We start from the raw sequence: 27,851 nt of genomic DNA on the forward strand, positions 1-27,851 counted from the left end.
CTATAACAAGGCCAAAAGCTTTTTACTGCATTTGTTCTTTAGATTTATTTATCCTTTCCTGCTGTTGTTTGCTAAGCGACACTCCCTTCCTCCCCTGGACACGGGGGTGGTGACTGTCAGCGGGACACAAACACCAGAGGACTTTGAATCATCAGCCCTCATACACACAGGCTGCTGGAAGTATTTAACAGTCCTGCCAATGAAAATGTCCCAACTTACTGTAAGATTTTCCCTTTATCTTTGTTTGGATGATATTTTAGGATAGAAGGGTTCAAGTCCAACTCATAACACCTTGGCTGTGTTATACTTCCTAGTCAATGCTCCCAATGCTAACAACCACAAAAAGTGATCTTGAAGATTGTAGGATTCAAGCCTGTTAAAATTAAGCAAGAATGTATTTCAATATGTAGTAGCTAGACTCTAAATGAATCATTTATCCAAGGAGTTGATCTAAATACATTGTATATGCCTATTTATCAAAACGTACACAAAATTCAGTTTTTACACATTTAATGCTGTGTGTGTTCCCTGACCGGAGCAACAGAGAAGCCTCTCACAGAATACATTGAGGCAATGATTGATGGTCTTCTTTTCACATATGCAAATGCACCATAAATCGTATTGTATATCTCTTTGGGTTTCATTTAATTGTCATTGCTTACACAGGACACTTTTAGAAATCCATTATTGTGTCTAGTCTGATTAGACCATGCCCAATCGGTACATTTCATTAAAGGATTAAGGTGTTATAGGTCATGTCTTCATGTTCCATTAAGATGTTGCCTTGTGCATATTAAATAGGTTTCACATTTCAGATTTAGACCATGACCACAAATTATTAAGAGGCTTCAAAGCATTAAGAGACGCTGGAAAAACCCCACTTTTACTCGTAAAACGTCACTATGGCATAATTCAAATCTGAAAATAGGCAAAAAAAACTATTTACTGGTCTGGGTGGTTGAAATTGGGAATTGTTTATATTGGGGATCTATTTGAAGGAGATCAATTTATTTCCTTCGAACAATTAAGGAAAAAGCATAGACTCCCAGGTAGGGACTTTTGGAAGTACTTTGTGTCCTGAGTTGTATCCTGACACGTCTTAAACAATTACCACTTATTTCAAAAACAGAGATACAGGTCAGGCTAGAAGGAGACTGGCACTTAAAAACTAAAACGTCATGCTTTTATAACCTTATCAAATGAAGTTTTATTTATATAGCACATTTTTAAAACGATTTTTGGTTGAGCCAAAGTGCTGTACATACAGTAGAAATACTTTGCAATAAGGACACTTTACAACAAATACAACAGCACAGTTTGAGCAGAATATCAGTATGAGAAAACGATACCCTCTGTCCTTAGACCCTCACATCGTACAAGGAAAAACTTCCAGAGAAAACCCACAGTTTAAAGGGGAAATGGGAGAAACCTCAGGGAGAGCAACAGAGGAGGGATCCCTCTCCCAGGACAGACAGATGTGCAATAGATGCCGTGTGTAAATCGAAGAGATAATACATTTACAACATAGGTACACCAAATGTTAGGAAATGCATGTGTCTGTAATAAGAAGATGAATCCACGAGGATGTCAACAATCCTGTGGGAGCCATCAGGGAAGTAGTATGATGAGTCAGGCAGGACCGCAGCAACAGGATCAGCCACTACTCAGGATCCCGACGTAGATATAGACACAAAAAAAAGAAATTTGGGGTGGCTGGGTTAATCAGAACATGAGAGTACACAGGTAGGGCTGCAACAAACGACTAATTTGATAATCGATTAATCTATCGATTAATGAAACGATTAATCGACTATTCGGACTATTATGCCTTGCACAATTTCTCAAACGCTCTTATTTAGCCATCAACTTTTAGATTTAGCTTGAGGTTGTTTTAGGCATGTGGAAACTAACAATGAAGACAATAAAGATGAATACTTGATTCAAAAATACATATATTATTAAATTAACTAAACACATTTTCAACAAAACTAACATTGCTTTTTATTTAAATTAAATAAATAATATTTCACATCAAAAGAAACAACAATGTTTTAACAAATCGTATTAAATAATGTGATGACAGACTGTAAACAGAATAGCTGAAACTTTTACTAAATAAATAACTCTGTTACGTCTAATCATTAACCCATGTTTGTATAATGTAGTTAACTCCGTGTGTTGCTGCTAGCATACATAACACCTGACGTGGAAACGTTACTCGTGGAGGGGCTACAGAGCTGCTAGAAAGACGGTGCATTCCTCCGTCTGAATGTGGAGCACTTTTGCTAAATGTTTAGACAAATTGCTCGTGTTACCGCCCTTACATGCTAAACTCTTATTGCACTTTTGGCAACGAGCATTGTCCACATCAAGACGGGTAAAATGTAACCACACCTCGGAGCGCGTTCTCTCAGCCATCTCCTCCGTGTGTGACGTTGCATGCGTGTAGCAGCTGCGTGTGTGTAAACTGCCCCGCCCCCTCGCACACAGACGGGAGAGAAAGATCTCTCTTCTGGATTGGAAAGATCGAAAATACATCATAGACGCATTTTTTTGTCTTTTTGCATATTAAAAACGAGTTGGTGACACTAAAACTGCGATATAATGCTTATGTAGCAATAATACATGACATGTATTTTTTAAATGTCTCCGGTACCGATAAAAACACCAATAACGTTGGAGCTTAACGGCGCGTAAAACACACGTGATGACGTCACCAACGAATCGACGACTGAATTAGTTGGCAACTAATTTGGTAATCGATTAAGTCGATTAGTTGTTGCACCCCTATACACAGGTACAGACAGAAGGAAGAAGTAAGGCGTCCCCCGACAGTCCGAGCCTATAGCAGCTAAACTAACGTGTATGTACTCCCTTAGGATAGGTTGAGGGAAAAGGGTAGCAAGTAAGAAGTAAGAAACAGAGGTGGAGAGGCACACGCAGGAAACTATGGAGGACGGAACATGACTTAAGTATAAATAAATAAATGTATGAAGAAATACAGGAATAAATAAATTACGTACATAAATACAGGAATAAATAAATAAATACGTAAATAAATAAATAAATACAGGAATAAATAAATGACGAAATAAATACAGAAATAAATAAATGTTGAAATGAATACACAAATAAATAAATAAAAGAATAAATGCATAAATAAATATGGAAATAAATACATCAATGTATAAATAAATAAATGTCGAAAATAAAACAGAACACACGTTATTATTATATATTTTTCATTTATTTCTACATTTACGCGACATACATTTATTTATTTATGTATTTATGTGTCCGTATGCTAATGAGGTGGGCGGTCCTAACCTCAGTCTGAAGCAGGATTCGCCAATTGTTGGAGCCAGGCAGAAGCAATAGATTTGTGGCAAGTCACATCATGTCGAGCTGAGCCAAGTCCTCTATACATCGTTCCACACGAAACTGGACATAATCTTTTGGTTCTCCGTTCTCTAAATGGTCCGCTAATGATCGTAAATGATCTCCAATGGCTCTTAAATCAATATCCATAAATAAACCTTACAACTGTGGATAAACCATGGATGTATAAAGATAAGGGCTAAACAGTAAAGCTCCTGCATTCGAATCAGCGCGGTTATCCAGGCGTTAGTAGTAGAGCCCTCTGCCAGAAATGATCACACACTCCTGTAACCAATCCTGCTTCAGACTGAGGTTAGGACCGCCCACCTCATTAGCATACGGACACATAAATACATAAATAAATAAATGTATGTTGCGTAAATGTAGAAATAAATGAAAGATATATAATAACGTGTGTTCTGTTTTATTTTCGACTTTTATTTATTTATTTATACATTGATGTATTTATTTCCATATTTATTTATGCATTTATGTATGCATTTATTCTTTTATTTATTTATTTGTGTATTCATTTCAACATTTATTTATTTCTGTATTTATTTCGTCATTTATTTATTCCTGTATTTATTTATTCCTGTATTTATTTATTAATTTACGTATTTATTTATTTATTCTTGTATTTCTTCATACATTTATTTATTTATACTTAAGTCATGTTCCGTCCTCCATAGGAAACAAGGTCCCCGCTGGAACCTTAATTGGAATTGGTGAGAGGTTATGAGGGAGTCTCATCCACCCAAATGTGTAGGCCTTAAGAGATCCTGGGAGAAGGACATAGGGGAAGAGATAACTGGTGAAACATGGGGGGAAATTATTGGGTCATTACATTACATGTAATTTGTTAGACACTTTTATCCAAAGCGACTAACATACATTCAGTACTGTGGACAATCCCCACAGGAACAATTTGGGGTGAAGTGTCTTGCCCAGGGACACAACGACATGCTGACTGCAGTGGGACTTGAACTTGCCTGATTCGAAGTCCAGCACTCTATGCACTGAGCCACAGCCGCCCCGGGTCATGGTTTAAAGTTTCAAGGGAAATACAGACACGTCTGATTAATTATAAAGTCATCAGTAGAACATATTGGACTCCAAGTAAAATGGCAAGGCTAGGACTCAGAGGTTCTGACTTGTGTTGGAGATGTGATACTACATGTGGCACTCTACTGCACATGCTGTATTCATGCCCCATATCTATCATGTATATCGTGTATGCCATGGATGATGCTCTACCTCTGTGATGTTCCCTTTGTCCGTTTTGTCCGTCTTGTCAGTTATTGTCCTGTCTCTGGTGTAGTTTGCCGTGGTACTTTGATATCTTGATATGTGATACATTTAGAAGGCTGTGTTGTTATGTATATATGTATGTATATTTTATTTTTCTGGGGAAAAAAACAATAAAAAAGAAAATAACAACAACAACAAAAAAGAGACGCTGGAAAAAATGGTTTTAAATATTGACTTAGCAATATACTACAGGGAAATATTGAAATATAAAACCAAAGCATACACAAACTTAATGGGAGCTTCAATGGCTTCAAATGTTCTTTCTCTGAAGTCTTTTTTCTTGGTTTTCACCAGCTTTAACTTTAGCTCCTTAGTCTATGATTCTTCATTCTGTGAAAAGTGCAATTGACGAGCCCTCTGAAAAGTTAAATCTGAGATCATTTGAAACTAAAGTGCTCGAAGGCAGCTGCACAAAAAAAAAAACGCCGCTCTGAGATCAAAAAGACGCTGGCACAGGAAGACAGTTCCAGGCAGCCAAAAACACTGAGAGCGTTCACAAGAGCTGAAAAGAGACAACGGCACTTTGAAAATGACACCTTGTGGATACATTCCTTCAGGGCACAAGCTAAGCTCACTATCTATCTGTGTGTGTGTGTGTGTGTGTGTGTGTGTGTGTGTGTGTGTGTTGTGTGTGTGTGTGTGTGTGTGTGTGTGTTTTAACATGTGTGTTCTTTCACTTGTGTACCAGGTACCTTCACCCAGAAGGTTTACCCTCTGATTACACCATTTCTCTGATGCTCCGCCTACTTCCTGAGACCCCGCAGGAGCCCTTTGCATTGTGGGAAATCCTCAATAAGGAGAAGGAGCCATTAGTGGGATTAATCCTGGACAGTAAGTTTGAATCACTTGTGTTGATTATCTTTATTTTGCATCATTAACATGGTAGATTGACACATTCAAACAGTAGTTGTGTACTGAAGCTCCTGCAGTCCGATTATCCCCAAATGATCTCTAAAAGTGCATGATGCTGTGCTTCTGGAGAGAAATCACTACATGTTTTATTACCTTCAAATGAGCAATGCTCTCATCTAACTGTTGTATCCTCTATTTGTGGATGGCCTCCCTTATTTGCCCTGTCTTGAATGGGACACACCGTTAGTCTGTGAAATCAGCAGGACCTCAGACCTAGAGGTTCCGATCCTTATTTGTGTTAGAGTTTGTAACTGGACCTCTGGAGCTCTATTCAAACAGACAGACTCAGAACTAGACAGGGTTGTTAAACGGGGCGTCAGGATTGATAGTGAACCAATGTGGCGTATTATTTACATGATGGGACTGGAATGTATGAGAGGGGGTCCATCGATCTCTGTTTCAGTGCAGCAGGCAGCGGTGCACCTACACATGCACCCTCTAAACACAACAATTCAGCGGATTAACAATCTCTGATCCGTAATTGGCACCTACTTGAACTTCTGCTTTTGTCATATAAATCTTTCGATAAGCAAAACAAATTCCCCCAGGGACGGTAAATGTTTCATTCATTCATCCATCAGAGTTCATTATAGAGCCAGTACTTTTAAAGCCATAGCTGATGGGATGCTGGGGTCAGAAGATTGACCATGGTGCAGTTTCTATCCAGCAGTGATAAGCCGTGTTACAGTTGACTGAACTCACTCCAGGCGTCAACCTTTTAGAGGTGTTTTGGAAAAAAGACCCAGGGCAGACCCCTGACCTGCTGCAGAGATTATATTACCAGCTGGAATGGATGATCTTTGGTTCCCTGAGAGATGCTGTAGGTGCTCTGCTTTCCCTGTTGACCCTTATACAGTATATCTAAGCTATATATCTATAGTATTTAAAAAAATAAAATGTACCACCATTGTGCCATATACGGACTGATCTAAAACAACATAGATATCATTTAAATTCCCCCCATTATTAAAATGATGGAGATTTTTTTTTTTGCGTTTTTCACCAATAAAAAGCATGTTGACACAAAATGATTTTAAATGGTTTTGCAAATTAAAAATAACTTGACATTCAATGGTAAAATAAATCTTCATTTTTTATAGAAAACAGACACACTGCACAGCAGCACAAATACTAATATTGATATAACAGTGTCCAGCATATACTGTAGAGTTCAGTATTGTAACAAACCAGGTATTTATTTGAGTCTTATAGGAGGAGACAGAGACAATAGTGGGTACAAGGCAAGCTTCTGCATCAACCTCTTCTACCTCCCTCACCACCTCTCTTGCCCCACAGACTCTGAAAAAACACTGACGTTCTTCAACTACGACTACAAAGGAGACTTCCAGACTGTCGCCTTTGAAGGAACTGAAATCCAAAAAATATTCCATGGCAGTTTCCACAAGGTACACTTTAAATATATGTGTGGTAAAATACCGACTTGAATGTAATATAATTTATTCTCAAAAGTGTAATGGCCATAACACAGCGAGTGCCATTTTGCATACGTATCTGACAAACTGCTGTGAAAGAGACAAAAGAAAGGAAGATAAAATGTATTGTGGTGTTTTTGAAGGGGAGGTTTTCCAGTGGCTCTTGGACTGGACTGCTTTTCTCTTGACCCGTCAACACCTGTGTGTGTGTGTGTGTGTGTGTGTGTGTGTTGTGTGTGTGTGTGTGTGTGTGTGTGGTGTGTGTGTGTGTGTGTGTGTGTGTGTGTTGTGTGTGTGTGTGTGTGTGGTGTGTGTGTGTGTGTGTGTGTGTGTGTGTGTGTGTGTGTGTGTGTGTGTGTGTGTGTGTGTGTGTGTGTGTGTGTGTGTGTGTGTGTGTGTGTGTGTGTGTGTGTGTGTGTGTGTGTGTGTGTGTGTGTGTGTGTGGAGATAGCTCTTCTATCTCTTCTGTCTCTCCCTCCTACTCTTAACTGCTTTTCTAAACTAGTGGAGTGTACAGAGTGGGAGTGAAACTGCACATTTTAATGACTCTTTGAGACCCCTCTGTGGAAGTTCATGATGAAGTTATGGAGGGAATTTTTCATTATTTGGACATGTGTTTATTTAAAAAAAACTAAGTTCACTTGATACATTCACAGTAAAGCTCGTTTTGATTGCCAAAGAAGTTAGTGCATTTACAGACATGCTGCACAGACATCATTAAAGAAGGCAACACTCTGTGGCAGGTGTGATTTCCATGATTGTGTTATTACTTTTCACCTCCGAGTGGACCACCAGAGAAGATATTAGTTTGTCCTCCAAGCTGATTATCTGACAAAGACATTTCGCATTTGCCTCAATCATTGGACTTATATCCGAATATATTTATGTAAATGATGTTGTTTCAAATTAGTCAGACTGAATGGAAATAGCAACATTTTAAAAGTCAATTTTCTGCTCACTTGAGACGAGAAAGTGTTTTCTGAAAAAATAAATAGGGACGCAAATGCCTCAGCTGAATAAATAATGACATTGTTTTGGCCTCAACAGGCCCAGTGAATGACAAATTCACTTTAGAAAAAAACTTGGCATGAAACATTAGGCGAACAAAAAACAGCAACTTGCCAAATAACAATATATTATTTTGTCCTAATTCTTTGAATTAGCAACACTGAGAATGTGTTTGTACATGGTTGATTCAATTGGACATTTGAATGTATTGTTTAGTTACATTTGAACATCTTCTAACTTTTGCTTGACAAATGGATACAAAATGTAATAAAAACTTGGTATGTTTTTTTTTGCTCTAAGCTGCTGTTGGGTAAATATATTGCTCCCAATGGATTTTTGCTAAAAACAACCAGTCCACTAACTCTCGACTCTCAAAATGTCAGGGAGGAGCTGTCCATCATTTTTCTGTGTCTGTTTCTCTTCTGTATTCTGTCTCTCTGTTGGAGAACATGACAATGTTGAGGGAGGGGACTGATGCAGGAGACTGCCTGACCAGAGGAAGTGTTGGTCTACAGTAGACAGGGGGACAAGTGAATAAAAGGAGCGTACACGTGCGTGTGCATGTCTGTTTGTCAGTTATAAAGGGATTACCATATCAAGCACCTTGTGTGAAAGCAGGAATACCCAGCAGGATCTGTCACCGTCTAGCGAACACACACACTGAGAGAAACACAGAAAACAGAAACAGGTGAAGGAGGGAGAGCAGAGGAAATAATAGAGATGACAGTGAGCTGGAGACACAAAGAGGAATACAGACAGGAAAATATAGAAACACAGGCAGGTAGACAAAGAAAGGAGAAGTGAAAGATATCTTCGGTATAATTCACAGATTGCTCACAGCTATTATATACTAATACAAGTGTATTAACACCCTGCCTGTATCTCCAAAAATGATTAAATGCCTCCCATTAAAATGTTTAAAGAGCACTTGAAGCTGTCCTCGGGCGCCGTAAAAATGTACGCTAAGGACATATGCACCTTGCTTTTCTAGCTCACAATACCTCACAATATTTCTCAGTGTGAAATTCAAAATTCACAGCTTGTTAATTTGCCCATAAATGATTATTATGAAGCTGATTCCATAAATGTTGGTTGCTTCTTGAAAAGGAGAAGAAGTGTTAATGGAGAAAGCAGCAACTATGAATGTGTTGTATCCGTTGGACTGACAGATTTGGGTTGACTCAAACTGTGTTTGTTTTTAAAAGCAGAAAATGAGACGGTGTTATGCGACGGACAAAATCATACGGTGGTCGGATCTGTTTTCATGATGATTAACAGCTTAATGACGAATCCAGATAGATGCACACTGAGGGGTCATCATTTCTAGCACTTGTAGAAGAAGCTACATTTGGTTAAAAGAGCAGTTTCTGAATAAATAGTCTAAAGGTGTTCTCCATCTAATTCAAAGCAGTGTTTAAAGATTGATTGCTTGCAAAAATGGCTGACTAGAGAGGGCAGGAAATGAGGAAACACTCATGTTGTACGCACACAGGCAAAGAGAAGGTGCTTGCATTCCTGCATGTAATGCTCAAACATACATGAATCAAAATATAAAAGCTTCACGATCACATACGCTCACACTCACACAAGCGAGCATGTGCACTTTTAAGTGCAGGTCAGAGAAAGCTGAGTCAGCAGAAATACTGATAGCCTCATCTACTCCAACCCACATTATCTCTCACAGCATGTTTAAAGACGGTCATAACTCTGTGTGTGTGTGTGTGTGTGTGTGTGTGTGTGTGTGTGTGTGTGTGTGTGTGTGTGTGTGTGTGTGTGTGTGTGTGTGTGTGTGTGTGTGTGTGTGTGTGTGTGTGTGTGTGTGTGTTGTGTGTGTGTGTGTGTGTGTGTGTGTGTGTGTGTGTGTGTGTGTGTGTGTGTGTGTGTGTGTGTGTGTGTGTGTGTGTGTATAGTGTGTTCCATCACTATATCAGAGGCACTTCTTCTTTTTGTGTTTAGAAACTACGAAGAGTTGAGATAAAGTGAATATGCTGATTTGATGTTTCATTTCTTAAAGGTCCCATGGCATGGCCATTTCTACTGATCATAATTCCATTGTTGAGGTCTACTAGAATAGATTTACATTGTTCAATGTTCCAAACTCACATTGGTTTCTCATACAGCATCTCTGTATAGTATGTGTATTCACTCTCTGTCCTAAACGCCTTGTTGGAGCTCCTGCACCCCCCCCCCCCCCCCCCCCCTCCCTATGAGCCCACTGTGCTCTGATGTGTGATTATGTTTTACAATGGCGTTTGTTAACAACCAGAAAATGACACCAGTAATGACAAACAGATGAGAATGCTGCATGGCGTCTGGGTGCCGTGTTGGCGGGACGTTGCGGGGCTCGCTGCTCCGCTCTTTGAGGCTCGTTTCCTGGTTGCTGCGTGGGGTCTGCGAGACAGCGAGAGACCGCGGAACTCAGCCTGAGCACACACACGTGAGTGTGTGGCGAACTGTGAGTGGAGATCCATGGAGCCGCGGCTGAGAAAAGTGTGTGTGCCGGCGAAACATTTGGACCTGGGCATGGTTACGTCACCATACCCAGGAAGAAAACAAATGGAAAAAGGAAAATCTCCAACGAGGCGTTCTGGGGCAGCATGGACAGGTCTTTTCTGTGTTAGAGTTGTACTCGCTACAGGGTGTACTTTGAGGGTTTGTGACTCTGCAGACCGTTTACATGCAGAAAAAGCTACATAACACACAAGGGGACGGGTAATAACCGGAAAAGCATGACATGGGACCTTTAAAGTATGCCCCCTCTTTCATTCTCTTCTTCAACTCTCTTTTTCCCTCTCCTCTTCCTTCATATTTCATTGGTTGAATTAACAAGTTTTTTGAACTTGGCTCTTTAATCTTTTTGAATCTGTCATCATTATGCTCACAAACAACTTTAATTTAAATGTTCTCATATATATATATATATATATAAATATAAATACCCCTGGAGCATAAAACTATTTCAAAAAGTCAAAGTTTTCTAAAATTCTGCACAGAGAAAACCTTTATCTTTTTTTTCTTTTGACACAAAATTAACACATGAACACTAAAATAACAGCACAGATAAAGTTCAGTTGATAGTTCAGTGTTTAGCTTTCTATCAATGTACAATAGAGAGTTGCTATTCAATTTCTCAGCTATTACAAAGTCATATGACAAAGATAATGTATTAATTTGTTTAGAAAATAAAAAATAAAAGGTTATTTGCCTGACAGAGAGTCACAAATAAATGAGGCTTTACATTAGAGATGGAAACTGTTGATGTGTAAGGCAGCAGTAGGAAAAATACAAGGCTGTGTATTTCTGAGAGGCTAATTCATCTTGTGCTGGCAGAAGTATTAGCTTTGGATTATGTAGTTTCCAGCCAGCCGCAAGGAGCAACATAGAGAAAAAAAACATTATGCTTCTGATATTTTTTATATTTTAGCCTCGTTTCTCTAGTCTGGTTTTTTGTTTTGGTCACTTTTGACTGAACTGAAAGTCAGACACACACAGCTGAAACAAGCTAACTTTCTTTCCAAGTTCATAAAGTTTTTCCATTGCAAAATACTTTTTTTTTAATTTAGCTGATTTGAATATTTTAAACACAGGCACAAATCTAAAAATAATATTAATGTACAAAGACATCTTTGTTTTTTTTAATCTCAGATGTACAAAAACAACAGAAAAGCATTTTTATTACATTACAATAAGCTTTAAACTCACTGGTACTCACGCGTTGTTGCAGAAACCCGTTCTAAGTTGTAATGTGATTATACACTACGAACTAACTAACGCTGTGACCGTGATAATGAGTGATGATTTCATATGCATGTTAACTTTCCCTGTACATGTCCGTTTTAAAGTATAAATAAGTATGCCAACCTGTCGCAGTGCAGCACGTCTCCAAAAAAAACATTTTTGCTTAAAAAAACTGCTTTTTTTTTTTATCTTGACAGGTTTTGGGGATTTCATAAAGCAAAGAAATGGTTCAAATAGTCAATTTTCAAGAATAAAGTTCCAGAAAGTCATTAGTGAGTGCCGTCAAAACGTCAGTCGAGGAATGGATACTGACACTTGAATATGAACTTTGTCTAACTGCCTTCCAGCTGCATCTTGTTGTGTGCCTGTGTCTTGAGGTTGTTGTTAACTTACAATGCATGCATCCCTTTTTTTTAGGGTGGAAGAGAGTGTTTGAAATCCGCCCTACAGTATATGGCATAATATGGGGCTGCTAGTAGTACAGTTTATTACTACCCTTCACCAGGCTGCAGCCCTCTCTGCTCATTACCTATGTGAACTGTCAAATTTCACAGTTCAGGGCGCTGCCAGTGGTGTCCTCTAAGGAGGCAGTTTGAGCTCACAGCCACTCTAAGTGGATGGGACAATTTGTGTGCTTTTAACCTCTGTTATAAGTATCCTAACAAGCATGAGGAAACCTATTGTCATTGCGATTAAGTGAAGAAGTGGTCTTGGCTGACCACAGATGCAAGACCTGAGAAAAATGCTGCACTTTAAATGGTTTTACAACTCTGTTCCATGGACTATATCTAATGAGTTTTATATCTATGACAATCATAATGGGTAATAAAGGCAAAACAAATCAAATCTTATGCATAATTGTTGTCTCTCTTGCATACAGCTCCATGTAACCATCAGCAAGACGTCTGTGAAGGTGGTGTTGGACTGTTCAGCGGTCGAGGAGAAACCAGTCAGCGCGGCTGGAAACATCACCACGGATGGAGTGGAGATCCTTGGAAGGCTGGTTCGGTCCAGAGGCAGCCGGGACAACTCTGCTCCAGTCAGTATGATTTTCTTATAATGAATTGTTGTTTAGTGCACCCTCATTGAATGGTGTTTGTATACTTCTATGTTCATGGTCATTAAATGTTATAGGTATCGTCCATTCAGAAAGTACAAGAACTTGTAGATGTTGGCGTATTCAATACATTTTCAAGCTAGGGCTGAATTTATTTAATAATCTGTTTTTACATAAATGCTTGCTTTTTCCTCCCACAGTAGGTCTATATTGTAAAACACAATTTTTAAGTGTCCCTTGTGCATAGTTTGCAACAATCCTTCAGCAAGGCAACCATTAATATCCCAAAAACATTTTAGTGAGTCACAAAGGAGTTCATTTTATTTTAGCAAGTGAACCTGTACAAAGTTCTTTACATATACTTTGTTAGCTGTGTTATACCCATTAAGTACCACAACCACTAAAAACATTTGGCATACGAAGGCAGGGGAGAAGGTGTGGAATACTGTGCTTCTGGGAAAACTGAGCACTGCTATTATTACATTTACACTTCTTACCTGCTGCAAAGAAAATTATCAGCTGGAGAATTGCAGCATGAAGTAGTTTTTATGTGGGAAAATAAAGAAAATATGACATTTTCTTCACTTAGCACCAGATTGTCATGTAATTGTTATGGATTTAAATATATTGTGTGTCTGTCAAGTTTGGAAAGGTCTTTGCAAAAGGTAATTATTAGAAAATGAAAACAAAATGGTAGCTTTACCAGGCGCCAATTTATTCTCTTTTACCTTCTGTACTTTCAGTTGTCCAGAAGTGAAGTCTTCATTTGAATAAGTACTTAGTTTTAGGCTCCACAGAAGGGCCTGTGGGTGTTTAGGTGATGCATTGATTTAGAGGATTACAAAAGTGACTACATCAGCATGTATACTGTAAAGAGTGAACTGTTCTCAAGATTTCTTTCAGGTCTCAATGTTAGTTCAGTTTGACTGACACTGCCCAGCTTTTAAGAGTCTAAGACCCCCTGTGGTGCCGTAATAGATGAACTATCAACACAAGGATTAGACAGTATCACACAGGGCAGGAATTATAAACATTTAACTCACATTTCCGTTCGTTGTCTTAGATTTGTCAAATATAAAGTTAATAGAGTTGAGGTAACAGAGTCCAGTGGATGCTCTTAAACTTTTTGACTTCTGTACCTTTTTTAACTAATGCAGGCCATGTGAATATGAAACCTGACCGAAACAGGTAGAATTTTTCCATACAGAAGCCTGCACTTAAAATAAATAATAATGATGATTACAATAAAGTAAAAGAGTAACTGCCCATATTTTAACCAGTAGAAAGAATCTGATCTCATGTGTTTGTGTTTGTATTTAACTTCCTATATAAAACAGTTCCAGGTTAGGTTGTGTCTGTGATATCTATCCGTCTAAAGTTTGTTATGGATTTTCGTTGAGTATTAAAATGTCCTGTTTTTGGATGGTTAGAAATGTTCACACAAAAACTGCCTTTCTAATGGAAAGAATGAGAACAGACGGCTGCCTTTTCAGTAGTGACAAGGAAACTTTAAATCAGAGATCATGACTTAATTAATGTATGGCCTGCTTTATAGTTTAAGACTGGTGGGGCCTCCCGCACATTCATGTTACTTGTTGATGATATCCGCCAGATGTCACATATCTCCCAGTTCTTTTCAGCTGCTCATTAGCGCCAAACTGCATCTGTTCTCATTTCTTATCGACACAGAAACACCGAATGACCATGAGAAATATATTCCATTTGTAATGTTGCCTCTTTACTTCTTGAAATGTTTAAACTGATACTATTTTGATTGCATTATTACTGGGATCTGCTTTGTGTGTGGGTGTAAGTGTACTCAAACTTGTGTGGGTTTACAGTTCCAGCTCCAGATGTTTGACATCATCTGCAGCACATCCTGGGCCAGCAGAGATAAGTGTTGTGAGCTGCCAGCATTGGTAAGAAATGTAACATATAATCTCTCTTACACACATTCTTACTAACTTTAATACATCCTTGTACTGCCTCCCCCTCTGAGTGGGCAGTAGTTTAGGGCTCTAAATAATACAGGCTTAGATCATTAGAGTGATAATTGTGGTTTAAATCAAATTGAAGGATAATAACACCAGAATGACTTGGACTGTATGAGCCGCTATTAGCAGAGACATGCTGCCACTAGTATTTCCAGTGCTCAGGTGCGTAATTTAATTTATGTCAAATAAATGCACCTAATGACAATTGTTATCTCTCCAGCACGTAATATACAATTCTGAGCATGTCTGTGTACGAGCCGCAATTATCAATGACCACCCCAGGCATAAAACATACAATGAGTCAATGGTTTAATTATGTTCACCTCTGCAATCCATAAAGCATTGTTTTTAAGAACCTTTTGTTGACAATCAGACATTTTTAAATGTTGTGGTTATTACTTTTTATTTAAATATATACATAATTATTAAAGAAGATACATACAATTAGTGTAAATGATAGGATGATGGCATACAGTATTAAACACTAAGACCTACGTGGACATCTCAGTCCATAGATCTCCATAGGCTGGCCTCCGAAGAGCCTGGCCCGGTCATCTCAAATATAGTCCAGAAAAGGGGTCTCAAAAAGGGTCCAATCCAATGCAAAACCATAGAGTCTGAAATCCACAGAGGAAAAACACATCTCCTTACAATCAAAAGAGGCACCTTAAGCAGCTTCAGTTCATTTTTCTGCAAAAATGTTTTTATTAAATAAAATGTCCATTTCTGAGAAGTCAATAATAAGTAAAAGGAGGCATTCATAAAAGACACTGAAAATATGAACCTTTAGTTATTTTACACTGATTGCAGTATTTTGAAAGCAAAGATTTGAAGAGACAGCAAGGACTTATTTGTAACCTGTGAATGACCCTGTATTAAAGTTCCTTGACATAAAGTTGTGTTGAAATGAAGTATTTCATCAGAATTCAAGTGGACGAAGCAAACATTGATTTGTATTTAGAAAGAGCTCTAACAGTGCTCACAGACCTGAGAGACGCTGGCAAGCATGTTTAACCATAGCTATGAGTTCTTCTGGCCAGCTCCAGGTGTTTTTTGAAATGATGCAGCTCACATCTCACCTGCAGAGACAAAGTGCACTCACACCCCATGCATTTCTGTGTGTTTCAGAGAGTTGAGGAGCAGTGCCCTTCCTTGCCTCATGCCTGTACCTGCTCCCAGGACAGCAAAGGACCTCCAGGACCTTCAGGACCCCCTGTAAGACATCTCTTATTCATTCTGATAAGGCCCAGATGATCATGTTTCTTTCATCGGTCTCTGTCTTTCCACAGACCGGCGTGGTTTCTTTCTTCTGTCATTTATAAACATACCTAGAAGATTAATACATCAGGTATTCACTTTGATCGTCTCTAGACTCTCATTATACATGTTATAAGTATTCCTGAAGTGTCTGTTCTGTAAATATTAGACAATGCTGGTCAATTTCACAGACAAACAGCCACTCTGACAGCTAAGTTGAACATTTCCTGTTGGGTAATTAAGAATTGAATGTGAAGGAAAGAAACAAATGTAATCCAGCTCAGTTTAATTATTATTTCTCTAAGCGGGTAAGATGGTGCTAATATAAACAAACAGATTACAGAAACACTCATTATTTCACCCAATCTTAACATAGGAAATATGTGTCATCACAAACAGACACATTACATCAAATCATCTGCATTAATATAAACAAAGTATATATTTATATCCAAACACAGATAGTCTCTATGCAACTGGCTTCTTTATGTTGTATTATGAGAGCTCTGAATGTAGAATTACAAATCTTTGAGCGCAGTGAGGCGGTGTGTTAGAGAGCGATGGATGGGCTTGTGGAGCAGCTGTATTCCTCTCACGCAGTCACAGGTAAAACCCGATAGAGGCTGAGAGATGAGAGCAAGTAGATGAGCTCATTTACAGCCTTTGACTTATTCTCTCTTTTTCCAATATTCTCTCCCTTTCTATTTACCACTCTGCATTCTCCATCCTTTCTGTTTTCTTTGCTTCTCAATCTCTTTAGTTCTCCCTTCTTGCCTTCTCTCTTGTCTCTGTTTCTGTGTACTGAGGGCTGAGCGCTGTCTGGATCAACACCCTTATAGTTTGAGAAAGTAATTTAATGCTGGTTCTATTTATCACGGCCGATTACATCCCCCCCATTGTCTTCCCTATCCGACGAGCCTGATCCACTTACTCCTCTGTAGGGTTACGTCCACAGGCCACAGCCTGCCTTTATACTCTCTGTCTTTGCTTTGATCTTGTTATTGTTTTAATGTGTCATTCTTATGCCAGGAACATACAGTAAAACAAATATCAGTTTAACCATGAAAATCAAAGAAGATAGCTGAGGTTTATCTCGGGTCATCGTTTAAAACTGAAATCTTGTGTGTTTATCTTTTTTCTTGATATCAGGGAAAACCAATATTTAAGACTTTAAAAGTGAACACTCTGTTTTCCTTTTATAGTTTTCCACTCTCTTTACTGCGCATTGACTCCATCTTTCTTTTCCTTTTCTCCCTTTGTCTATCGTTCTCTCTCCAAACCCGATCAATACAGGTGAAGCTTTCAACTCTCCATCGTCTTTCTGTTTCTTCTTTTCTCCGTTTTCTTTTTACCTCCACATCATCCACACGCCCGAGCCTATTTTCTCCTTCTCTTTATTTATTATCCCTCTATGCCTCTTTCTCTGTGGCCGTGTCTGTCTCTCTTGCTGGCATTGAAAAGGCTTCGTAAATCACACGGTAACTGCAGCATATAGGCGTAGATGAATAGTTTAATCATAGCAAAATCATAGACACTTTTGTGCTAAAACTGTTTGCTATAGTAAGAGGAGTTTTAGGGAAGGATTGATATAAGTGCCATCCCCATGTTAACGCCATATAATGGTTAACACATTTAATCTATTGATGTCCTCTGGGGAAGACAAGCCTCCTACAAATAACAAAACTTTCAGAGTCCGAAAAGAGACTTTCAGTATAAACATTTGTTGTTGTGCTGCTGAGACTTTGCTCCCTCTGATAAACCAAGGAGTGTCGAGAAAGCCAAATAAATACCTGGATCTATTGGGATAACTGATGCTGTGTCTAAACACACTGGAAGACAACTGGAAGGCAAATGAGCTGTGGAACAAATAATTATTAGAAGAAGATTAAGCGGCCATCTGAACGTAGAGATTATTGAACCTCCTAACTTTGTATAAAAGAGGCCCTATTATGCTTTTTGGGGTTTTCCCTTTCTATAGTTTGTTTGGGTAAAAGCCCAAAGTTCCCTCCTCCCTGAAATGCCTCAATTTGACTGCTTTGTTTACTTTCATATGATGATGATATTATGTAACGAGTGGGCTTCTATTGGCTTGCGCTCCAACACGTTTTACACGATTTGTTTAGGGGCGGGACTTTTCTGCCATTTCTCTAAGCAGTAGACCAACCACAACAGAACCGGCCAGCTAATCAATCAGAGCAGACTGGGCTCTGGTTTCAGACAGAGGGTGAAAAGAGGTGCTTCAGCACAGGCAGTATGAGAGAAATAAAGCCCATTTTGAACATTAAAGCATGGAAACATGTAATAGTAGAAGCACAAAATACATATATTAACCTGAACATTTGCATAATATGTCCTCTTTAAATATTCTCTTGTTTTTAGGGTCTACAGAGACACAACTGTATTAAGGCCATTTGAATCACGGGTACAGCTGAAATCAGATGGACTAGACTCTAGTATCAGCATACGAAATATCGTTTTTTCCTTCCTAAGAGTAATTGATGTGCTCGTGTTAACTGTCAGATGCATGTTTCTGTGGCTCACACAGCAGCCGGTCTCTTCAGTTTGATCAATCTTTGAGTCATGTTTGAAATAATATTGATTGCTTCAACTGAATTGCAATCTGTGCCGCCTGATTTGGCAGAGACTCAGCTCAAAACTGAACATCACTCAGCAATCACCCTGACATTAAGGAAAACACGACCGCCTGCTATCTCCTGTTGTTAAGATTGAATTATGGCCATGCTTTTGTTTAAAACATGTACATTTGCCTTTGGCATCAAATTGCTTTGTTAAATTATAATAGCAGTGTACCTTTTTTCTATTACCATTAAAGGCCGATAAAAAATCCAAACACAATTATTTGTATTGCTGCCAAAAGAAGAATTTAAAGGAAAGGATTTGCCTTACAAGTTCAAACTTTTTTAAATGATTAATTTGCATGCCACAGAGTTATTGGTCACTGCAATCTTACCTCCCTGTCACAATACAATAGCTACAGTGCCAATCCACTGATGGATGTTGACAGGGGATAAGGGATAAGCAAACTGTCAGACTTCAGACTTTGGTCACCAGTTTGTTGGGATTTAACTTTCTATATAAGAACAAAACCAATGAAATGCCATCGTTATCAACTAATAGGATGATATGTCTGGTATAGAAATTGGTAAAACAAACATATGATTCCATTTACACGTTACCACATCTTCTCTCTAATTGCTCGCCCTTCTTGTAAACATCCCTCCTGTCCCATGTGACTTAATACTGTAGGAACTACCTAGTCACCACTTTGGTCCCAGGGGAGGCCTGTTTAAGCAAACACAGGAAAGGGATGTATCTCAAATGGTCCAATGATCAGCAGATGTGCGTCGTTTTATATAATTCAGCAAGAGATCTTTTTTCAGTGCAGTGTTTCTATGCCATGTCTTAGTTTCTAGGCGCACAACTTGTACACACTGACCATGTGCTGTTTTAACAGTGTGTGTATGCTGTGTGTTTCAGGGCGGTCCAGGCATAAGGGGAGCCAGAGGAGACCGAGGAGAGTCAGGAGTGACGGTTAGTAAAAGCACTTAACACTAACACTAACAATGGGGTCATATCCTCCTTGCGTTTTCAAATGTATGTAAATCTATGTTAAAATGCAAAAATCTTAATCTCCTGATTTATTACTTTCTTTTTTGTACGGGCTATTTAATCTGGTAGTCAGTCATTACGGAGACCATTCATTGTTCTACAAAATACTGAGCACTTTCTAAGTGTCTTTAATATGGTGAAGAACAAACAGCCAATCAAAAATGGACTGTCTGCAACCGGAGAGCCACATGATTTCCTATTTAAAGTTTATCCAGATCGAAAAAAGACTTCGCCCCATTCCATGATGAAAATAAATGAGAGCCTACACAACTTGTCTTTTTGTTTCTTATACATTTGACTCATAACCTAATCACGCTGAGCCACACCTCTAACTCCAGGGACAGACCCGCCCCCATCCTGATTAAATGATAGAAGGAAAGAAGTGAGTGGTGAGTAAGCAATGCCCCCGACTCACAATCAAAGAGCCTTTTCAACAGCATCCCACTCCATCCTCCAGACTGGATGTGAAGCACCTTTGGGCTTTATGAAGTGGACATTTTGGAAAACCCTAAATAGTTGTTTTCCCAGACCACCTCATCTTCGTTTTGGCCCTAAACTTAGGGCAAGCTCTCGCCACGTTTACTATCCAGTTCCTGCTAATCCTTGCTTGGACTATTAATGTGATACTTACTTTAGTTTGCATCTGCTACAGTTTTGCTATGGCAGTCTGTTCCAAGCGTTGACAAACCATCCAGCTGTGACAGTCAGTGCAATGTTTTTGGATTTGTTGCTCACCACCAATAGCCAGTTCCCACGTATGTAATTGAATCTTGCATTTAATAAAATATGTTTTAAATAATTTATTATGTTGAAAGAAGCAGCAGGAGATCTTCCATTATACTGCTCAGACACGCAGGGCTGTCAATCAACACAATACATTTGTTTATTTCAACCATATATCACACTTGGACTTAGTTGAATGACAGTGTGTCAAGTGAACAACATGAAGTGGCCCACCCAGAACTTAAGCACATCCCAACGACTGAAACAAAGACAGGATCATATTCGTCCAACTTTTTTTTTTAATACAGGCCATATGTGTTATTTTTGATGGGTGTACTAGTGTTAGTTTTGGAGTGTGATGTGGTTTTCTGTCCTGCTGGCACACACACACACACACACACACACACACACACACACACACACACACACACACACACACACACACACACACACACACACACACATACATGTTAATAATTGTCTGCCAGATCACACTTGTCTTAGCAGCATTTGTATCTCTGCAGCTATAGCCAAGTTTATATCAATAGTCAGATATTGTTGTATGAGACCAGCTCTTCCATGAACTCATCCTTCTTCATTCACACCAATCAATGTGGGTAAATTGCTTGTTACAGTATAAGCACAGACACATGGGAAAATAACTGGTGCCGTTATTACAATAAACATTTAACTATAATCTTCATCTGAAAAACCAATTTGTCTCTTCAGCGACATATTTGAGTGATTTCATCATTTAGTTAAACATTACCCACATTTTGGACCTTGTGTTTATTTCCACACCCTACTCCATTCATTTATATTTGATACAACCTTTCTTTTGATTATTTGCATAGATCAGAGGGACATGAAGCCAGTAACTGTATGGTTGAATAGTAAATCAACAAATAAAGCCAGAGTGAAGATTACTTTGGCCACGGCTGCTGCTGAGCTAAAGAGTTGTCAATGTTGTTTAAAAAGAATCTAAAATGAACATGGAACTTTAAAATCCACTGTCTTGTTTTCACAGGGACCTCAAGGGCCACTGGGAGAGCTTGGCCCTACTGGACCTTCAGGACCACCCGGCCCTCAGGGACCCAGCGGTCTCTCTATCCAGGGGCCCCCGGTAAGAAGACTTTGCTTGTGTGCAGTATTGGGCTGTGCAATTAATCATATTTTAATCGCAATTAGGATTTTGGCCTGCCACAATTACGAAAACAACATAATCGAAATAAACGATTATTTTGCTTTGCTCGGTTGTGACAGTGCACACATTTATTTTTGGTCTAATTTATTTTTATTTATCATATTAATATATTTTTTGTAGCTTGTGGAAGTGCGCTCCAAAATATGTGTTGATCTTGTTTATTGGTATTTATTACTTTGATATTATTTATTTAAATATAAATGTATCATTTATTTTTGTATTGGTTTTTCAGTTGAATTATACGTTCAGGGTAATCAACAGTTAAAAAGATACTGTTCAAATTATTATTTGTATTTGTTTTAAAGTTCAATAAATGGATGTTTTCAAAGTCAATGAATAATCGTATTTAATAATCGTGATTATGATTTTTGCCATAATCGAACAGCCCTAGTGCAGTATAATGTTATATTTCTTAGGGAAATCAACATCTTGGAAATATCCACAGTTACTTCATAGTTTTAGGATTATATAAGCCTTATTTAGCTAGCTTCACCTCCCAAAACTGTGGCTCGAATGTTAAGATGGAACGTGTTTGAGATAAAAGATGTAGAAAAAAAAGGAAAACTGGTCAAAGGCAATGCCAAACATCACTGCTGCATTGAATCATGATGAAACATGGCCACAGAAAGTGTGCAATAAGACATTTGAGCTGTCAACCAGTTGCTACTAAGAACTGACAAATGTTAACGTATGCCCCACATCGACTTTCAGACCTTGAAGTATTTTGTCTGAAGCTGTTCTGGGGACTCATGGTGGCCCAGAAGCTTATTAAGATAACTAATGTTGGTTTTTCCCGTCCTTTGGTGTGACCAACTGGGATGTAATGTCTTTGTTTGTGTTATAGGGTGCTGCTGGGGGAAAGGGAGAGAATGGAGCGGTCGGTCCAGCCGGAATAATGGTAGGACAATATTTCCCCAAAAATGTTTTTATTGTAAGATAAAAAGGTGAAATGTGTGTCGGGTGTGTTTAAACGATTCCCAACGTCCTAAAGTAGAACCCAAAGGGGCAACTATTTTCCAACATGCTTGACATGCAGTGATTTCACCCTCTGTTTTTATCTTGACTAAAAGAGCGAAGTAGTATTTTCTTTTTACAAACCTTGCTTTGTGTGTGTGTTTGTGTGTGTGTTTGTGTTTGTGTGTGTGCGATTGATTATAAATTGTTCTCCTCTCTGTGTTAGTGTGGAGCATATAAATGAGTCCCACAGTCATGATCACCTGCAAGCTCACAGAAATGAGACTTGTTGCCCTATAAAGGCATATTTCTGAACCTTCAATCCATTTTTCATTATTTCTCGTTTAACATTTTTACTCTGTTTCAATACCTTATATTAGATCAGAGGGGCCTGCCTAGTCTTATATAGAGATGGTCAAACCGATGCTAATAAGTCATAGGCTACTCCAGTTGAGAATTTAGCTTTGCGACTGCTGTATTCATATTGTAATTGTACACGTTGGATTTTTTCGTTATTTTATTAAAAGGGAAGAGCCATGAAAAAGGTATAATTGTATCCTGATCAAAACTTAATTACATACCGTACAATGTATGTATTAACAATGCTCACAGCAGATTGGTTTTCTTGTACAGTTTTGTGGAAGATGAAGAGGTGTGTGGTGTGGTGTGGTTGTGTGTGTGTGTGTGTGTGTGTGTGTGTGTGTGTGTGTGTGTGTGTGTGTGTGTGTGTGTGTGTGTGTGTGTGTGTGTGTGTGTGTGTGGTGTGTGTGTGTGTGTGTGTGTGTGTGTGTGTGTGTGTGTGTGTGTGTGTGTGTGTGTGTGTGTGTGTGGGTGTGTGTGTGTGTGGTGTGTGTGTGTGTGTGTGTGTTGTGTGTGTGTGTGTGTGTGTTGTGTGTTGTGTGTGTGTGTCAGTTTTGTTGCTAACACACACATGCACGTTGACACCGGCACAGAGCGGTCTAATGGAATCATTGAGATGTGAATAATCATTACCAGCGTCTCCATTATTGGGCAGTGAACCAATCAGAGGTAAGACTGAATTAATTGAATGGAGTTCTTCAGGGAGCCTTGGACATCTGCAAGGACAGAGTCAATGTTGTCATAACTCCGTACAAGAACAAAACTTTTCTTTTGCAGCAAAGCTTGCAAAATATTTGTGTTGCTATAAACTGTAGAGGAAACTTCTGTGTAGCTATGCAGTGGGAGTCACCGACTCAGGAAGGAGACACGGGAAGAGCAGTAGCTTTGATGTCAAACACATGATGGTTTATTTGGAGTTAACGGCCGGAGGATTCACATCACAAGTCCAAGAGTCAGAGGTTCTGACTTCACGGTAGAGTTGCCACGTCAATTCTGAAGAACTCTACCCCAGACCCATGTATTTAGCTAGTTCAGAGAGCATCATCAACATGCTGCATAACAAGATAGAATGATAACACCTCTATCAGCTGACGCCAACAGGCAGGAATAGGGAGACAAAACACTGAGAGCACAGCAGCCAAGGTTACAGGTGCCTGTGCTCAGTCAGGACAGTTTGAACTGATACACTGGGTCAAAGTTATGGGCCTTGGAAAATATTTCCACAACATAAACAATAGCTGAGGCCTGTCTCCCAGTCATCTTCACGTCTTAGTTATTCTGCTATATTAAAACTCTTTTAATGTTTGAGTTGGGTAAAGCTGTCCTGTGAATTATATTAATAAGTTGTCTCACTTAACAGGTGCAACAAGCGTCTCAATCAAGTTGACAAACTATTAAGTGCAAACACTTGTGAGGATGAGTGTTGGGGCTGTGTAGAGCCTTTCAGAGCATCCAGAGACTTTAGTGGCCTTGAATCTGTGCTACTTTTCTAACTGTATTTAATATGAGAGGCGTCATGGAAGTAAAGTTATGAAATATGATGATGTGAATAGGTAAATAATACAAAATTCAGTTTACAATCTCTGCCAAAGCAACATTTTTGGTAGAAATCAAAAGCAGTGATCGTATTATGGACATAAAGCTAACCGCTCATTCAGCCCCTTCACAGTCACACTCTCACTCTCAAAGTATCCTGGTGCAGCACTATCTGGTGCAAGTGTGAACATTTAACTTGTGGATGAGATGGATTTTTTCCCCTTGAGAAACTCCAGTGAGGTTTGAAGCGAGCAGGAACACAGTATTTATCAAGGTGCATCCGTTATTGTTGTCCATGGCTGTGTTCCCTGCGGGTCAGAACAGTCAGATGGTGGCCTCCATTATGGCTCTGAGCCCAGATCCTCTGAAGGATGCAGCAGAGGTGCTAACCAGTCTGACTCAGGGCTCAAGGTTTGTGATTTGTGAACATCCATATCGATTTTTAGGAAAAGAAAAATCTTATTATGCTCATTTGGATTGCATTGATCATGTCAGTCGTTAGAGCCTAACCTTGCAGTGACCATTTATTTTTGTTTAGTCTTTAGATATGCCCTCTCAGGATGTGACAACTCATTTGTTTCTGCTTTCTTCCCACTGCATCCTGGGAAAAGCTAATACAACAGATCTGTAATGGGATCCAAAATATCTGAGAACAAGGGGATGGGCGTATTTTAAAATCATTTCAACCAGATTCAGCTGCAGTCAAACTCTCCATGTAGAGCTGACGGTGCAAACGTTTTGATTTTGAGAGACAGCTCTACAGACAGCATAAAGAAACGATATTATTTTCTTTTCCACATCAGAGCACAAGTTGTTACAGTGGCTGCTCCCAGCTTCCAATCATAAATCATGTCAAACATCGATCTGCTTTCAGAGCTCACTGCTCTATGATGGGAGATGGTTTCAGTTCAATATCGTATTTTAGGAGAGCGATCCCCCTCTGCAGGGCGGCTTTATTAATGTTTAAGTGTCGCTGTGTTTAGGGATTCTAATGAATGAATTAAATAACTCAGAAGGTTTGTTTCTGCAGGGACTTAATTAAAAGACTACATTTTATTAAGATAGATTCAATAAGACAGGTGTTTATTTAAGACTGATGTACACAGAGTTATTGCTGTGAAGACAAGTTGTTGTTATGCTGATGCTGACAATCGTGCGTGGTGATTATAGTTTGTTCTCACTGGATTTGAAGCCTTTTTGTATTTACTGTTTAGTAGTCTGGCTCACAAAAGTATTTGAATTAGTTTCCTTTGTTGAGGGTTGATGAGACCAGAATACAGACGCTGATTGGAAGTCTGATTTATTGTGTTTCTGAATTTCTAGCTCACCTGTTTAATCTACCCATCATTCAGTTGGTTCATCTATTGTATTTAACATAGACACAACTGTAGCATCCGGAATGTAGCATACATGAAGTTGTTTAGTCATCATGGCCGTGATACGCTAATTTAATAAACAAATGTATAAAAGGCTTAAAGTGTGAAAAGGGAAAGAAAATACAGTTGTCCAAAAGGGTGTTACACACATTTGTAATTTCTTTTTTCTTTTAGCCATGATTTTAATACCTCTATTTAAAACATAAAAAAATAGTTTCTGCCGTTTTTCTGTAAAAGGAATAAGCAATAACCATTTCCATACGGATAGCAGGACTCTCACAGAGATCTGCAACACTTCCTGATGCAGCACTATCTCGCTCTCTCGCTCTCCCTCTCTGCCTGCATAGTCCTATTAATAAAAGCTGGCAGTGCTGCCCTGTGCCGCACTGTGTTACCGCTGCTTTGTCAGAGAGGTGTGTGTGTGTGTGTGTGTGTGTGTGCGTGTGTTTGTGTGTGTGTGTGTGTGCGTGTGTGTGTGTGTGTGTGTGTGTGTGTGTGTGTGTGTGGTGGTGTGTGTGTGTGTGTGTGTGTGTGTGTGTGTGGTGTGTGTGTGTGTGTGTGTGTGTGTGTGTGTGTGTGTGTGTGTTGTGTGTGTGTGTGTGTGTGTGTGTGTGTGTGTGTGTGTGTGTGTGTGTTGTGTGTGTGTGTGTGTGTTGTGTGTGTGTGTGTGTGTGTGTGTCTCTCAGTGGGGGGATATTGTAGCTTCCAGGGCCCTGTTGTAATATACGAGGGACCACAGAGAATATCACAACTCCTCTTTCCTTCTCTCTCTCTCTTGCTCACTCTTTCCTTTTGCTGTTTCTCTTTCCCTTACGTTCATTGTTTCTTTTTTCTTTCTTTGTCTTTGTTTCTCTACTTTTCTCTCTTTTTTCATCTCCTCACCTTTTCCTCTTTCTTTATCTTCTTTTCTCTTCTTCTGCTTTTCTTTCTTTCTTGATTGTTCTTTATCATCTCTCTCCTCTTCTCTTTTCATCTTTCTCTCCCTCTCCTCTCTCCATCTCTCACCACAGTAAATACAATGTAACCTTGTCATCAGCGTCCTCTCCACCACTGTTTCAATTTGACAGTGAAAAATGCAGCTGCGATAAATTACAAAAAGGGTTTGTTTTTGTCCATCTTCTAATCTCGCTCACTTTTCATTCTGTTTATTAGTGTGCGTGTGTTGGTTTGTTTTCATGTAATCATTTTCCTCTGAGAGGAATAGAGATTGCGAGTGGCAATCATTTCAACTTAATCTACTTCTGGATCTTCATAACATAATAATTGAATGATGTACAATTATTCAAATAAAAGAGCTTGCATTTTGCTGATTTATAAATAATTTATTAATAATAGATACCTAATAGTTCATATTTATTAAAACGTATTCATTATCTGTTACAGTTTTTCTCGATTGCTAACACACATTTTTTAGTTTGACCACCCAGCCACTTCCATCTGTTATGGGCTATGCTCTGTACATAGAGGTTTCTGCAGAGAAAAATTGCTTGCTTATATAAAAATACAGTGAATGAAGAAATACAAATGAGTTGTTGAAAAAAAATCATATTTTATTCAAAAATAACATTGTGCAACATGCATCTCAAAACCAAGTTTGTAACTGCTGCTTCCTGCCTCATTGGAAATCCTTAGTCTTCCACCTGCACCTCTTTGTTTCTCAGTCCTTCAGATAAACAACAAAGACATAGTGGTTGGTCAGTGTCTGTGTTGCATCAAAGTGAGTTTACCACAGTACATTGTGCAGGGTTGTTGTACAGTTATAGTATGCAACATGCCAACAATTCAATTACAGTAATGAAGTAAATACGTTTCACACAACAGATATAAGCTCTGATATATCATGAACTATGCAGAGCTACAAACTGGTAACTAACCTGTTTTCAAGTCTAAGTGTCCGGATTACAGAGGCAACAGTACATCGGCTTAGATTAGGCTGAACCCTCTGTCCAGCCTCTCATCGTCAAACCATGGTTGATAACA

At 38.9% G+C, this 27,851-nt stretch overlaps 1 protein-coding gene across 1 annotated transcript in view; it reads left to right on the forward strand.

Moving 5' to 3' along the window:
- col14a1a (collagen, type XIV, alpha 1a) overlaps positions 1-27,851 on the forward strand; it is a 139,211-nt gene that overhangs the window by 88,275 nt on the left and 23,085 nt on the right. The window contains exons 32-39 of the mRNA XM_034227827.1: positions 5,378-5,520; positions 6,898-7,007; positions 12,661-12,819; positions 14,679-14,756; positions 15,960-16,046; positions 19,587-19,640; positions 21,469-21,564; positions 22,490-22,543. Coding sequence (XP_034083718.1) covers positions 5,378-5,520; positions 6,898-7,007; positions 12,661-12,819; positions 14,679-14,756; positions 15,960-16,046; positions 19,587-19,640; positions 21,469-21,564; positions 22,490-22,543 — 781 coding nt within the window. The remainder of the gene's footprint in view (positions 1-5,377; positions 5,521-6,897; positions 7,008-12,660; positions 12,820-14,678; positions 14,757-15,959; positions 16,047-19,586; positions 19,641-21,468; positions 21,565-22,489; positions 22,544-27,851) is intronic.

Source organism: Gymnodraco acuticeps, unplaced genomic scaffold, assembly GCF_902827175.1.
Source record: "Gymnodraco acuticeps unplaced genomic scaffold, fGymAcu1.1, whole genome shotgun sequence".
Classification (NCBI taxonomy): domain Eukaryota; kingdom Metazoa; phylum Chordata; class Actinopteri; order Perciformes; family Bathydraconidae; genus Gymnodraco; species Gymnodraco acuticeps.